The sequence below is a fragment of the Pecten maximus genome, chromosome 7 (assembly GCF_902652985.1).
Source record: "Pecten maximus chromosome 7, xPecMax1.1, whole genome shotgun sequence".
Lineage (NCBI taxonomy): Eukaryota > Metazoa > Mollusca > Bivalvia > Pectinida > Pectinidae > Pecten > Pecten maximus.
The window spans coordinates 8,542,207-8,556,181 of NC_047021.1; the positions used below are offsets into that span (position 1 = coordinate 8,542,207).

At 35.1% G+C, this 13,975-nt stretch overlaps 2 protein-coding genes across 2 annotated transcripts in view; both read left to right on the forward strand.

The window, feature by feature from the left end:
- Positions 1 to 11,710, forward strand: part of LOC117331516 — a 142,458-nt gene extending 130,748 nt beyond the window's left edge. Inside the window, exons 5-6 of the mRNA XM_033890257.1 lie at positions 9,948 to 10,063; positions 11,398 to 11,710. The gene's annotated coding sequence lies outside the window, so the exon portion shown is untranslated. The remainder of the gene's footprint in view (positions 1 to 9,947; positions 10,064 to 11,397) is intronic.
- On the forward strand, positions 7,950 to 9,021 carry LOC117331032. Its single transcript, XM_033889624.1, has 2 exons — positions 7,950 to 8,079; positions 8,720 to 9,021. The coding sequence occupies exons 1-2, from the start codon at positions 7,950 to 7,952 to the stop codon at positions 9,019 to 9,021; spliced, it is 432 nt and encodes a 143-aa protein (XP_033745515.1).
- Positions 11,711 to 13,975: the final 2,265 nt, after the last annotated feature.

Genomic DNA, 13,975 nt, shown 5'->3' on the forward strand with positions numbered 1-13,975 from the left:
ATATTTACTGCATTTTTGCCAGTGAAATATAGAAATTGATCAATAAAATTAAATTGATTAATAAAACTTGTATTTTCACTGCAGCGATGAGCAGTGAAAATATAAGATTTTGCAGTGAAAATATAAGTTTTCCGTTTTTGACAAATCAGAGCGGACCTTTGTATTCACCTCGTTGAAACTTGCCAATTTCCAACCGAAGCGGAGATAGAAAAATTAATAGAAAATATCGATATTCTGTCATACTCGTGAAATATATGTTATAATAAACGGGAAACCATTCAATATCCTCTATATATACCTCGACCACAACAATATATAGAGTCCTTATTTACGTCGTCAATCTATATTGTCATCGTACACGTCCATACATATAGTCTTCGTATACGTCAATATTTATGGACCTCGTACACGTCCATACATATAGTCTTCGTACACGTCCATATATATAGACCTCGTACACGTTCATTTATATATGTATATATAGCCGTCCTACCCGTTCATATGCATGTATATAGTCCTTGTACACAACCATATAATATTATATAGTCTTCGTGCACATACATATATATAGTCCTCGTATACATACATATATATAGTCCCCTTACACATTCATATATATAGTCCTCGTTCACATCCATATATATGGTCTTCAAATACAACCATATATGTAGTCCTCGTACACATACATATACATGTATATAGTCCTCGTACATATCCATATATATAGTCCTTGTACACATACATATATACATACATATATATATAGTCTTCCTACAGTCGGAGTAGGCTGATTGTATCTTGTCCTGATTATTTATGACGGTCGTCTCCAGATGGCAAAACACACATTTAAAGTACCTGAAATGTGCATTGGAGAAGGTAAAGTATACTTAACATAATGGTATTTGAATACACTACCAATACCATTCACTATCGGTAGTATCCACTTGATAGTATGATTACTTAAATACACTACCTGAAGTATTTACCTGATAATACACTGCAGTTGGTATTTACTTAAATATATTATCGTTAGTATCGTCTTGATTGTATAATAACTACAAACTCACCATCGGTATAATAATATTGACTTTCTGGTATAATCTTTAAGATACACTAGCAATAGCATTTAAGCACTTCTTATCGGAAGCATCAACTTAATTTTATAATTAATTAAATACATAATTCGTTGTATTCCCCTGATTGTATAATTACTTTTATATGTTGTTGGTGGTATTTACTCAATTGTATAATTACTGAAATACATTATCGGTAGGATTTGCCTGATTTTATGATTACATAAATACACAATTTGGTGGTATCAACTTGATTGTATAATTATTTAAATACTCTTTCGGCAGTATTTTCCTGATTTTATGATTACTTCAATACACAATTGGTGGTAATAACTTGATTGTATTAATTACACTATAGTTGATATAAACATGAATTCTACTTGATTGAAACCGTAAGGATGTTCAAGATTTTCAATGACGTGTAGAGGGCAATAACTCCGTGAATTAAAAGCGGCTAAGACGGCTATTCAAATCGAAAATGAAGAAATTGCTCTAGTGATTTAACGACCCATGACCATGAATATGGGTTAAAGCATCATGCACCATTTATCCAAAAGTAATCATCAGGACAAATTTGGTCCAGATCCATTAACTCAACCAAGATTATAAGTGTATCACACGTGTACATAGTACAGAAAATTATTCTAAAACATGAAACATAAATTTCTATCAGTATGCTTGTTTAAGCATGATCATAGAAAACTTCTGATTGGAAAATATATTTTGATCAGTTATAAAAAGAATATCAAGTATATTTTACACCATGGCAAGTCCATGTTATATGTACACGAGTGTGACAAACATCAGTTGGCAATGTTGAATTTTATCATAAGTTAGTTTTACTTTCATTTTTTTTCTGTCATTTACCTTGGCATGGCGTTCGCAGGTGAATTGAAAATTTGTATATTGAAAAAAAGGAGAAATATCTAGCGTTGTCTTTGATAGCATGCTAGCAATTTGCAACTTTCCGTTATATATATGTCAATATACTGTAACTGATAATTACCTGATTGTATGATTAACAAATAAGGTATCTTTGTTTCGTCTTATGCATTGACATCTTCTCTTCCAGCCGGAAATATCTCTGCCAATACCATACGATGTGACGATATTACCATATCTCTAAATACACAAACAGAAAACATTCAGGTGATTACAGAATGAGACAGAGACAAGACACGGTATATAATGTACACATGTATATTTACATTTGGATGACAAAGCCATGATATAAACAACCTAAACGAATTTGCAGTCTATGAGAGTATAACTGACACCCAAAGCGTGACACCATTCTATGCATAACTGACACCCAAATCGTGCATTCGGGTGTTATTCATACGCGACCGGATCCCCCGGAACTACTTGCAACCAATGTAAACAAATGGCATCTTATCATTGCTCATCATGCTATCGGATAGAGTACGAGACCAGAAAACAAATCTTAAAATGTAAAACGAAAGTAAAGGTAAGAATGGTTAAATATCACGAAAATGGAAATAAAACAAGATTTAATAAACACATATGTTGACAGATATTTGTTCCGGGGCCAGAGTGGAAAATCATTACACACCACATTGTTTGCGCGCCACCGCCATCCAGTGTTTGAATGACAAACATTTTGAAACCCGACACATCATGTTTATGTCAAATCATAAGAACGAGGCTTCTCTCCGGTCGTACAATAGAACAGTTTCTTCTTCACAAAAGAAAGCATCAAGTGGTGCATTATCGTGTCTAACGCATCCTAAACTTGAAACAGCCATGGTACCCGTCACAAGCAACGTTGTCGCTGAAGCTCGTCTAACTCCCTCGGCCACTGTCACTTCTCTCATTGGTCGTATCCCTGACACCGGTGCTGTTGTAGCTACTATAAACTGTAATGCTGTTTCCATGCAATCAAAGAACATGTTTACACCTGGTTTTTTGGCGAATTCCACTTCCTCCCACTGCACATTCAACTTTCATAGCTAAACTCTGTCAATGCTGTCAGTCGTTGCGTGCGCGTGGTGACGGGTGAAATTTCCATCCGCATAATTGTTCCGGATGGTAAATTTTTAAAAAAAAATCCGAAATCGTTAACAAACTGAATAATTCATCCGTATATTCTGAAATACTGACTACCAATATTATTGATATTGTTATTAAAATATCTGATGATGTTTTCAGTATTTTCTTAATTATTTCCACGCACTATTTTTTTTTTTTTTTTTTTTGCCAATCAGCACGTGAATCACAATAGGCTGTTCAATTTGTTGACCTCTGCCAATGGAAACGTCGGTAAAAGTAAGATTTTAAATTATAATGAAAATTAAAGTTGAAATCGAAAAGAAACTGATATAGAAAACGTAAATATAAGCATTAAACTGTCTTTTTATGGATTATATGGTCTATATAGACCATATAATCCATAAAAAGACAGTTTAATGCTTAAATATCATTAATAGTGTGTTCGTTAACACACCTAGTGGTTCCGTTGTCTTATAGGTTTGTATTCGGACGTTCGTTAACACACATGGTGGTTCCGTTGTCCTATAGGTTTGTATTTGGACGTTCGTTAACACACCTGGTGGTTCCGTTGTCCTATAGGTTTGTATTCGGACATTCGTTAACACATCTGGTGGTTCCGGTGTCCTATAGATGTGTGTTGAGACACTTGTTAATATACCTAGTTGTTCCGGTGTCATCTTGGTTTGTTTTCAGATGCTCGTTAATATACCTATATGTTCCGTTGTCCTTTGGTTTTTGTCCAGACTCTCGTCAATATACTTAGCAGTTCCGGCGTCCTCTAGGTTTGTTTTCACATGTCCGTTTACAATACTGGTGGTTCCGGTGTCGCCACTCCGGCTCTCAGTTTGAGGATCTGACTTTAGTTTAACCTTATTGTATGGAGTTTGGATCATTTATGATGTAGAATGTAGGCACATCTGTCTTATTCTCCGTGTACTAAAGAGTCTAAATGATAATCGAAATGTTATTACTATTTTGTTTTGGTGATTTTGAGTTAAAATAATAGTTTCCTGTTCATGTCGGAATTTCTTGTTTGCTATTTTTCCTAAAAATTGTTGTCTATGTAACCCTGGTCAATACTAACCGCAATATATCACTCAGCTAGAGAGAATTCCTCTAAAGCTCGGTTGAGTGTAAGACTAGTAATCAGAGGTAAGTTGCAATACTAACCTTAGATATTTTCTTCAATTGACCTTACGAGACCTTGTATGTCCATGTCGCATTCTGCCATCGCCTGTAGAAGCTTTCTAACAGTTGCCGCTTCTCCTTCAACCTTTTTGATCCACATCTTTAGCAGCGTCGTTATTTGCTCCTTTATATTGATACAACTAACCTCCTCTCTTTCTATGGCAGTTTCTTTCAAACCAAGCTCCAAAAATAGGATGAAATTTTCCCTGGGTGATATGAAATCTGAGACGATCGACACATGGTCTATTGACATTGGCCTTTGTAAAAGATCCTCTGGAACATCAAAGTCTGAAAAAGGGACAGATGCAGACATATATCTTACAGTCAGCTTCATTCATTTTAATTATAAAGTCAAATATTCTATGCAGAAAAAAATCGTAATTGAAAAACTACAAGTTGGCGAGATATAATTGGATGTTCCCAGCTTAAGTATACAATCACAGAACACGTAGGAAAATGTGATGTTGACACAAGACTCAACCCTGAGGAGGATGTTAAGCATCCGAAAAGGCATCCAGAATAACTTAAACTCCTAATTTTGTTTCTCTGTCTCTATCACGCTTGAAAGAGATATTCTGTCAGTCTATGTTGGTCCCCGATAGCTTCTTTTATCCGTTCAATAATACATAACCAGAGTTAAACATATTTGGAGAAGCTATTCACTGTTTAACCCCAGCAAAATCTACACTTTATCACTCAAGGGTCACAACAAACACAGATTCCTCCATCCTACCTCCTACATATGAAACCCGTTATCAATCTATACATATGGATTAGTTAATTATAGCATGCCCGCGTTGCATCCCATGCCCATGATCCTTTCCAAGTCTGACTTCTAAGTATGATGAAATTTTATACCGTAGTTTAAATACAAATTTATCATTCCCTTAACAAAATAGGTTTTAGTTTATGCAGAATGAATATTACCATCAAATCGATCTTCCCGATTAGCTTCTTCCAGAATAGTTTGCAGATCTATATCCATGCCCCCTTCCGTCATAGCTGAAGCGATGTGTGAGATTCCAAGTTTCGGCCTTTTAGTGAAGAATTCAACCATGATCTTGGTAATTGGAACTCTAAAAGAAAATCTTTGGTAATCTTGGAAGAAGCGCTCTACCGTTGCAATCGGACACTCTAACTGCATGAAAAAGGATTGATAATCTTTCCCGATAAATTTGCTGATCCTTCCCAATTCTTTGGGTGATGGTCTTCTTTCGCGTAAATGGACAGGGAGTCCATCAACTAGAAAAAACACAGCATATCTCTAGCTATTCAATATTCCGCAATATAGCATGGCCATATTCAGTTCAGGATGAGTTCAAGATGCACAGCATTGCTTAAATTTCACTTCCGGGCTTGTTCTTGAATAGTTTCTTTAAAAGGAGTTACGGAGATTTGATTAGATTAGATGTATTGTTATCAGATTAAATCATGGTAATTGGGAGATTTAAGTAAGCGCTATCAAATTAATTTGATGATTTGTTTTATCTATTCTTATTACAGACTTACCTGTTTTGACACTGGTCTGTGCCTGAAATAAACGAGAAAACAAATATGTGATACATATAATGTGCTTACATATTAATCTTTTTCATCCTCAAATTTGTTATCATGATGTTATCTTTTCGAAGGTTCAAGCAATTGGGAATTCTTATTCTTAAATATGGAATAAGATTAAGGGGTGTCTTAATAGCAAATCCAGTAAAAAAGACTGATATTTTAAAAGCCTATAAATTCTTACTATGATGCAATTTAACAGAAGGAACTTTACCAGCGTTTTGTATATATCATGGCAAACCATGGGCCTTGCTGTTGACATGTAATTTTGTTTTGTTTGAACTAACAGCTTAACATGCGAATAAAGCATGTTTCAGGGGGACAAAATAAGCTCATCTGTATTACACATATTCTACTGATTCTACTTTGGCCTTGAAATGCAAATGGCAGTTGTAAATGATATCACGCAAATATGGTTTTAAAAGAGGTATTTCAAACATCGAACATACGTTATCAGGAACGCTGGATATGCCAAGTTTGTAAGGGAAAAAATCAACCGCTGATTTTGGGAGTTCAGCCATTTTGGTATATTTCATAACTATTTTTGTGCATTTTGTTTAGATATTTATTCGTGGTTTAAATTCAACATTATTCTTCTACAATGTATATAGGTGATCCTTAAGTAAACCATTGTTAACTTGTGATTTAGCAACAAATAATATTATTGTGCTATTAAAGGTATGCTCGCCTGTAGTACTTTACCTCTGTTATCTGGTTTCAGCCAATAACAGAGGTAAAGTACTACAGGCGAGCATACCAATAATTTGCTGCATATGTCAAGTGTTTCAATATAGTTACTTTGTGGTAGCTCGGAATAAGTTACACAAATAATCAACCTGTAAAATAGCCATGCTGTTATGCTCACAAGTGTCAATAACAGGATCATTTGTTTGTCTGAATTTGACTTTATGTACGTATAAAACACTTATTGTGTTAAAATAAAATGGCGGATGTGAATAATGTTACACAAATATGGCATAAAGGGAGGTATTGCAATCTTTTACAGTGCTCCTTTATAATACTTTTAAGATATTTGATCTAATTAGAAGGACGTTTGTACGACATGTTCTTTAACTAGGAATTTTGGGTCCTTTTTTCAGAAATATGCATCTTTTACCCCAAAATCAGCGGTTGATTTTTTCCCTTACAAACTTGGCATATCCAGCGTTCCTGATAACGTATGTTTGATGTTTGAAATACCTCCTTTAAAACCATATTTGCGTGATATCATTTACAACTGCCATTTACATTTCAAGGCCAAAGTAGAATCAGTAGAATATGTGTAATACAGATGAGCTTATTTTGTCCCCCTGAAACATGCTTTATTCGCATGTTAAGCTGTTAGTTCAAACAAAACAAATTACATGTCAACAGCAAGGCCCATGGTTTGCCATGATATATACAAAACGCTGGTAAAGTTCCTTCTGTTAAATTGCATCATAGTAAGAATTTATAGCCTTGTAAAATATAAGTTTTTTACTGGATTTGCTATTAAGACGCCCCTTAATCTTATTCCAAATTTAAGAATAAGAATTCCCAATTGCTTGAACCTTCGAAAAGATAACATCATGATAACAAATTTGAGGATGAAAAAGATTAATATGTAAGCTCATTATATGTATCGCATATTTGTTTTCTCGTTTAATTCAGGCACAGACCAGTGTCAAAACAGGTAAGTCTGTAATAAGAATAGATAAAACAAATCATCAAATTAATTTGATAGCGCTTACTTAAATCTCCCAATTACCATGATTTAATCTGATAACAATACATCTAATCAAATCTCCGTAACTCCTTTTAAAGAAACTATTCAAGAACAAGCCCGGAAGTGAAATTTAAGCAATGCTGTGCATCTTGAACTCATCCTGAACTGAATATGGCCATGCTATATTGCGGAATATTGAATAGCTAGAGATATGCTGTGTTTTTTTTCTAATTGATGGACTCCCTGTCCGTTTACGCGAAAGAAGACCATCACCCAAAGAATTGGGAAGGATCAGCAAATTTATCGGGAAAGATTATCAATCCTTTTTCATGCAGCTAGAGTGTCCGATTGCAACGGTAGAGCGCTTCTTCCAAGATTACCAAAGATTTTCTTTTAGAGTTCCAATTACCAAGATCATGGTTGAATTCTTCACTAAAAGGCCGAAACTTGGATTCTCACACATCGCTTCAGCTATGACGGAAGGGGGCATGAATATAGATCTTCAAACTATTCTGGAAGAAGCTAATCGGGAAGATCGATTTGATGGTAATATTCATTCTGCATAAACTAAAACCTATTTTGTTAAGGGAATGATAAATTTGTATTTAAACTACGGTATAAAATTTCATCATACTTAGAAGTCAGACTTGGAAAGGATCATGGGCATGGGATGCAACGTGGGCATGCTATAATTAACGAATTCTTATGTATAGATTGATAACGGGTTTCATATGTAGAAGGTAGGATGGAGGAATCTGCGTTTGTTGTGACCCTTGAGTGATAAAGTGTAGATTTTGCTGGGGGTTAAACAGTGAATAGCTCCTCAAAATATGTATAACTCTGGTTATGTATTATTGAACGGATAAAAGAAGCTATCGAGGACCCACATAGACTGACAGAATATCTTTTTCATGCGTGATAGAGACAGAGAAACAAAATTAGGAGTTTAAGTTATTCTGGATGCCTTTTCGGATGCTTAACATCCTCCTCAGGGTTGAGTCTTGTGTCGACATCACATTTTACTACGTGTTCTGTGATTGTATACTTAAGCTGGGAACATCCAATTATATCTCGCCAACATGTAGTTTTTCAATTATGATTTTTTTCTGCATAGAATATTTGACTTTATAATTAAAATGAATGAAGCTGACTGTAAGATATATGTCTGCATCTGTCCCTTTTTCAGACTTTGATGTTCCAGAGGATCTTTTACAAAGGCCAATGTCAATAGACCATGTGTCGATCGTCTCAGATTTCATTTCACCCAGAGAAAGTTACATCCTATTTTTGGAGCTTGGTTTGAAAGAAACTATCATAGAAGGAGAGGAGGTTAATTGCCTCAATATAAAGGAGCAAATAACGACGCTGCTAAAGCTGTGGATCAAGGTTGAAGGAGAAGCGGCAACTGTTAGGAAGCTTCTACAGGCGATGGCAGAATGCGACATGAAAATACAAGATCTTGTAATGTCAAGTGAAGAAAATATCTAAGGTTAGTATTGCAACTTACCTCTGATTACTAGTCTTACACTCAACCGACCTTTAGAGGAATTCTCTCTAGCTGAGTGATATATTGCGGTTAGTATTGACCAGGGTTACATAGACAACAATTTTTAGGAAAAATAGCAAACAAGAAATTCCGACATGAACAGGAAACTATTATTTTAACTTAAAATCACAAAAACAAAATAGTAATAACATTTCGATTATCATTTAGACTCTTTAGTACACGGAGAATAAGACAGATGTGCCTACATTCTACATCATAAATGATCCAAACTCCATACAATAAGGTTAAACTACAGTCAGATCCTCAAACTGAGAGCCGGAGTGGCGACACCGGAACCACCAGTATTGTAAACGAACATGTAAAACAAACCTAGAGGACACCGGAACTGCTAAGTATATTGACGAGCGTCTGGACAAAAACCAAGGGACAACGGAACATATAGGTATATTAACGAGCATCTGAAAACTAACCAAGATGACACCGGAACAACTAGGTATATTAACAAGTGTCTCAACACACATCTATAGGACACCGGAACCACCAGATTTGTTAACGAATGTCCGAATACAAACCAATAGGACACCGGAACCACCAGGTGTGTTAACGAACGTCCAAATACAAACCTATAGGACACCGGAACCGCCAGGTGTGTTAACGAACGTCCAAATACAAACCTATAGGACACCGGAACCACCAGGTGTGTTAACGAACGTCCGAATACAAACCTATAGGACAACGGAACCACCAGGTGTGTTAACGAACGTCCGAATACAAACCTATAGGACAACGGAACCACCAGGTGTGTTAACGAACACACTATTAATGATATACAGGTCTACATTATATACCGTGTCTTTTCTCTGTCTCATTCTATAATCACCTGAATGTTTTCTGTTTGTGTATTTAGAAATATGGTAATATCGTCACATCGTATGGTCTTGGCAGAGATATTTCCGGCTGAAAGAGAAGATGTCAATGCATAAGACGCAACAAAGATACCTTATTTGTTAATCATACAATCAGGTAATTATCAGTTACAGTATATTGACATATATATAACGGTAAGTTGCAAATTGCTATCATGCTATCAAAGACAACGCTAGATATTTCTCCTTTTTTTCAATATACAAATTTTCAATTCACCTGCGAACGCCATGCCAAGGTAAATGACAGAAAAAAATGAAAGTAAAACTAACTTATGATAAAATTCAACATTGCCAACTGATGTTTGTCACACTCGTGTACATATAACATGGATTTGCCATGGTGTAAAATATACTTGATATTCTTCTTATAGCTGATCAAAATATATTTTCCAATGAGAAGTTTTCTATGATCATGCTTAAACAAGAACACTGATAGAAATTTATGTTTCATGTTTTAGAATAATTTTCTGTACTATGTACACGTGTGATACACTTATAATCTTGGTTGAGTTAATGGATCTGGGACCAAATTTGTCCTGATGATTACTTTTGGATAAATGGTGCATGATGCTTTAACCCATATTCATGGTCATGGGTCGTTAAATCACTTGAGCAATTTCTTCATTTTCGGTTTGAATAGCTGTCTTAGCCGCTTTTAATTCACGGAGTTATTGCCCTCTACACGTCATTGAAAATCTTGAACATCCTTACGGTTTCAACCAAGTAGAATTCATGTTTATACCAACTATAGTGTAATTAATACAATCAAGTTATTACCACCAATTGTGTATTGAAGTAATAATAAAATCAGGAAAATACTGCCGAAAGAATATTTAAATAATTATACAATCAAGTTGATACCACCAAATTGTGTATTTAAGTAATCATAAAATCAGGCAAATCCTACCGATAATGTATTTCAGTAATCATTCAATTGAGTAAATACCACCAATAACATATAAAAGTAATTATACAATCAGGAGAATACAACGAATTATGTATTTAATTAATCATAAAATTAAGTTGATGCTTCCGATAAGAAGTGCTTAAATGTTATTTCTAGTGTATTTTAATAATTATGGCAGAAAGCCAATATTATTATACCGATGGTGAGTTATTATACACTCAAGACGATACTACCGAAAATGTATTTAAGTAAATACCAACTGCAGTGTATTATGCTATCTGGTAAATACACCCGGTAGTATATTTAAGTAATCATACTATCAAGTGGATACTACAGATCGTGTATTTGAGTAATTACACAAGCAAGTAGATACTATCTACAGTGTATGGTGCAGGTAAATACTTCAGGTAGTGTATTTAAGTAATCATACTATCAAGTGGATACTACCGATAGTGAATGGTATTGTTACTGTATTCACACACCCTTATGTTAATATACTTTACCTTCTCCAATGCACATTTCAGGTACTGGAAATGTGTGTTTTTGCCATCTGGAGACGACCGTCATAATTAATCCGGACAAGGTACAATCAGCATACTCCGACTACAACACAAAACCGTGCCTCCACGAAAACTTTTGATGTCATTGAGTAATATCCGTGTAATGTACAAGGACTATACATATGGATATGTAAAAGGACTATATCTATATGGATGTGTACAAGAACCATATACATGTATATGGATGTGTAAGGGGACTATAAATGTATGTGTACGAAGACTATATATATGGACGTGTACAAGGACTATATACATGTATATGGACGGATAGGATGACTATATATATATATACAGTGGAACTTCGTTAACTCGAACTCGGATAACTCGAATACCCCGCTTAACTCGAAGTACCTCGCCGGTCCCGGCTGAATTCTCTCTTTATCTTAGTAAAAAAAAACTCGGATAATTCGAATTCGGATAACTCGAAAAACTCGGATAATACGAAGCAAAAATTTGGTCCCAACAATAAAAATCCTACTTGAAATGTTCGAATAACTCGAAGTATAATTTTCGTCGATCGGTGGCAAACGCCGACATTTTTTAAGAGCTAAATTCCGTTTGTAATACTGAACATATCGGCACTACTAACCTACATGCTATTATAAGTGTTTCATAAATTCATAAAAGAAATTGTCGGTTGAATCTTATAACAACAAGTCTTGGTGATAAAAAGTACTGCTTTACTTACATCAGGTAATTTCCCAAGGCGGTCGCCGATATCAGTACACACGATAGTCAACAACTCATCTACCCGTTCGCTCAAGCGGAACTAATCTCTGACACACCGGTAGATCTACCCGGCTGATGTCTTTACAGGTGTAGAAATGACACAGTCACCGGCGCCTATTAAATCTTTAAACTGCTGAAACAATAGCGTAATTACTGCTGAGGTGTTCAGAGTACAACTGTAACGGTCAGTGCTGTCTATTAAATCGGATAAAACGCCAACTCAGTTACAGTAACATTTTATACGCACATGCGCAGCCCAACTTCCGGTGCTAATACACATGGAAATGGCGTGGTTATCAATAAAAAGTAAGTAGGCCGATCAAACAGTATTTTATATATGTCCAATAAAAGGTAATGGTTCTGTTACGTTTTGTATGCAATCTGTGTTAAACTTAAACGGTTATTTGTTTTGACATTAATAACTTGTTATTTTGTCGAATTCCGTTTTATCGTTTACCTTTTGCAAACATGACTTGCACATCAGATCGTTATTGAAGTGACTAAGTGAAAGACACTTTATCGTGACTTTATATCGGCAAAACTACACCAAATTACAAGTGACATAACGAAACATTACATATATATTTACATGTATTGACCAGTCTTCACACTAAACTGATGAGCGACAGAGCGAAGTTATAATGATTATATAATGTTGACAAATATTGACCAAACTTTTCACCAAAAACGATAACTCGCTTAATTCGAACACTCGGATAACTCGAAGTTTTTTCGTGGTCCCGTCGACTTCGAGTTAACGAAGTTCCACTGTATATGGAAGTGTACGAGGTCTATATATATGGACGTGTACGATGACAATATAGATTGACGACGTAGATGAGGACTCTATATATTGACGTGTTCGAGGTATTTAGATATATGGGCGTGTTCGAAAACTATAAACATGTATATGGACGGGTAGGATGACTATATATCTGGACGTGTACGAGGACTATATATATGGAAATGTATGTGAACTATATTGCATTGTTCCTAAACCATCAGTTGAATGGTGTTGTGATACACTTTGTTATTATCTATGGCATTAAAGAAAATGGATAGGATATCATAAAACACTTTGTATAAGCGAATTTAAAGGGTATCAGTATTACCGACTTAGATAGTTAAAACTTATTTAACGTTAACAATCTTTTTGATATTTTGTCCATCGATATTACTCATATATTCATATTTAATAGAATTGATATTTATTTGAATTCAACAATGCTCATATCTTATAACAAATAGTTCAGCAAACATTACAATAACTTGATTATAATTATTATACCTAAGGGAGCCATGATTTACTATACGTCTCATTACCACAGTGACGTTACAACCTAGTGACAAGTATAGCATTGTTATAAAGATCTGTTGTTGTTTAACGTCTTCAGCAGAATTTGTACATTGAATTGGTCTTGATCCCCTTCCATTACCACCACACTGTAATGGGCCAGATATGTTGTGTGGTCAGACCTCACCGCCTCCCACAGGGAAAGGAACGTACAACTTAAGGCCAAGCGCGAGACATTGTCAAGCGGGATATAAAGAAGAAGATTGTAATGGGTGCAGATTTTTACTGTATTCACGTCCTGAAGGACACGGCACAATATAGAAAAGAGACATGTGTCATATATCTCAAATCTTAGTACCAATATTCTCAATATGCTGCTCTCCATAATATTGTAAACACGCTTGGTTATGCTATCAAAAGAATATAACGAGTTTTAATTTGATATACTAGTCATGGAATTGGTATAAAATTTTGATAATTGCCTCCAGTAAATAAAGGGTTTGATTAGCTCATAAAGTC

Coding starts and splice junctions, on each gene's coding strand:
- LOC117331032 (XM_033889624.1), top strand. CDS start 7,950: ATGGTTGAATTCTTCACTAAAAGGCCGAAACTTGGATTCTCACACATC. Junction 8,080..8,719: donor TCGGGAAGATCGATTTGATG/GTAATATTCATT, acceptor TCCCTTTTTCAG/ACTTTGATGTTCCAGAGGAT.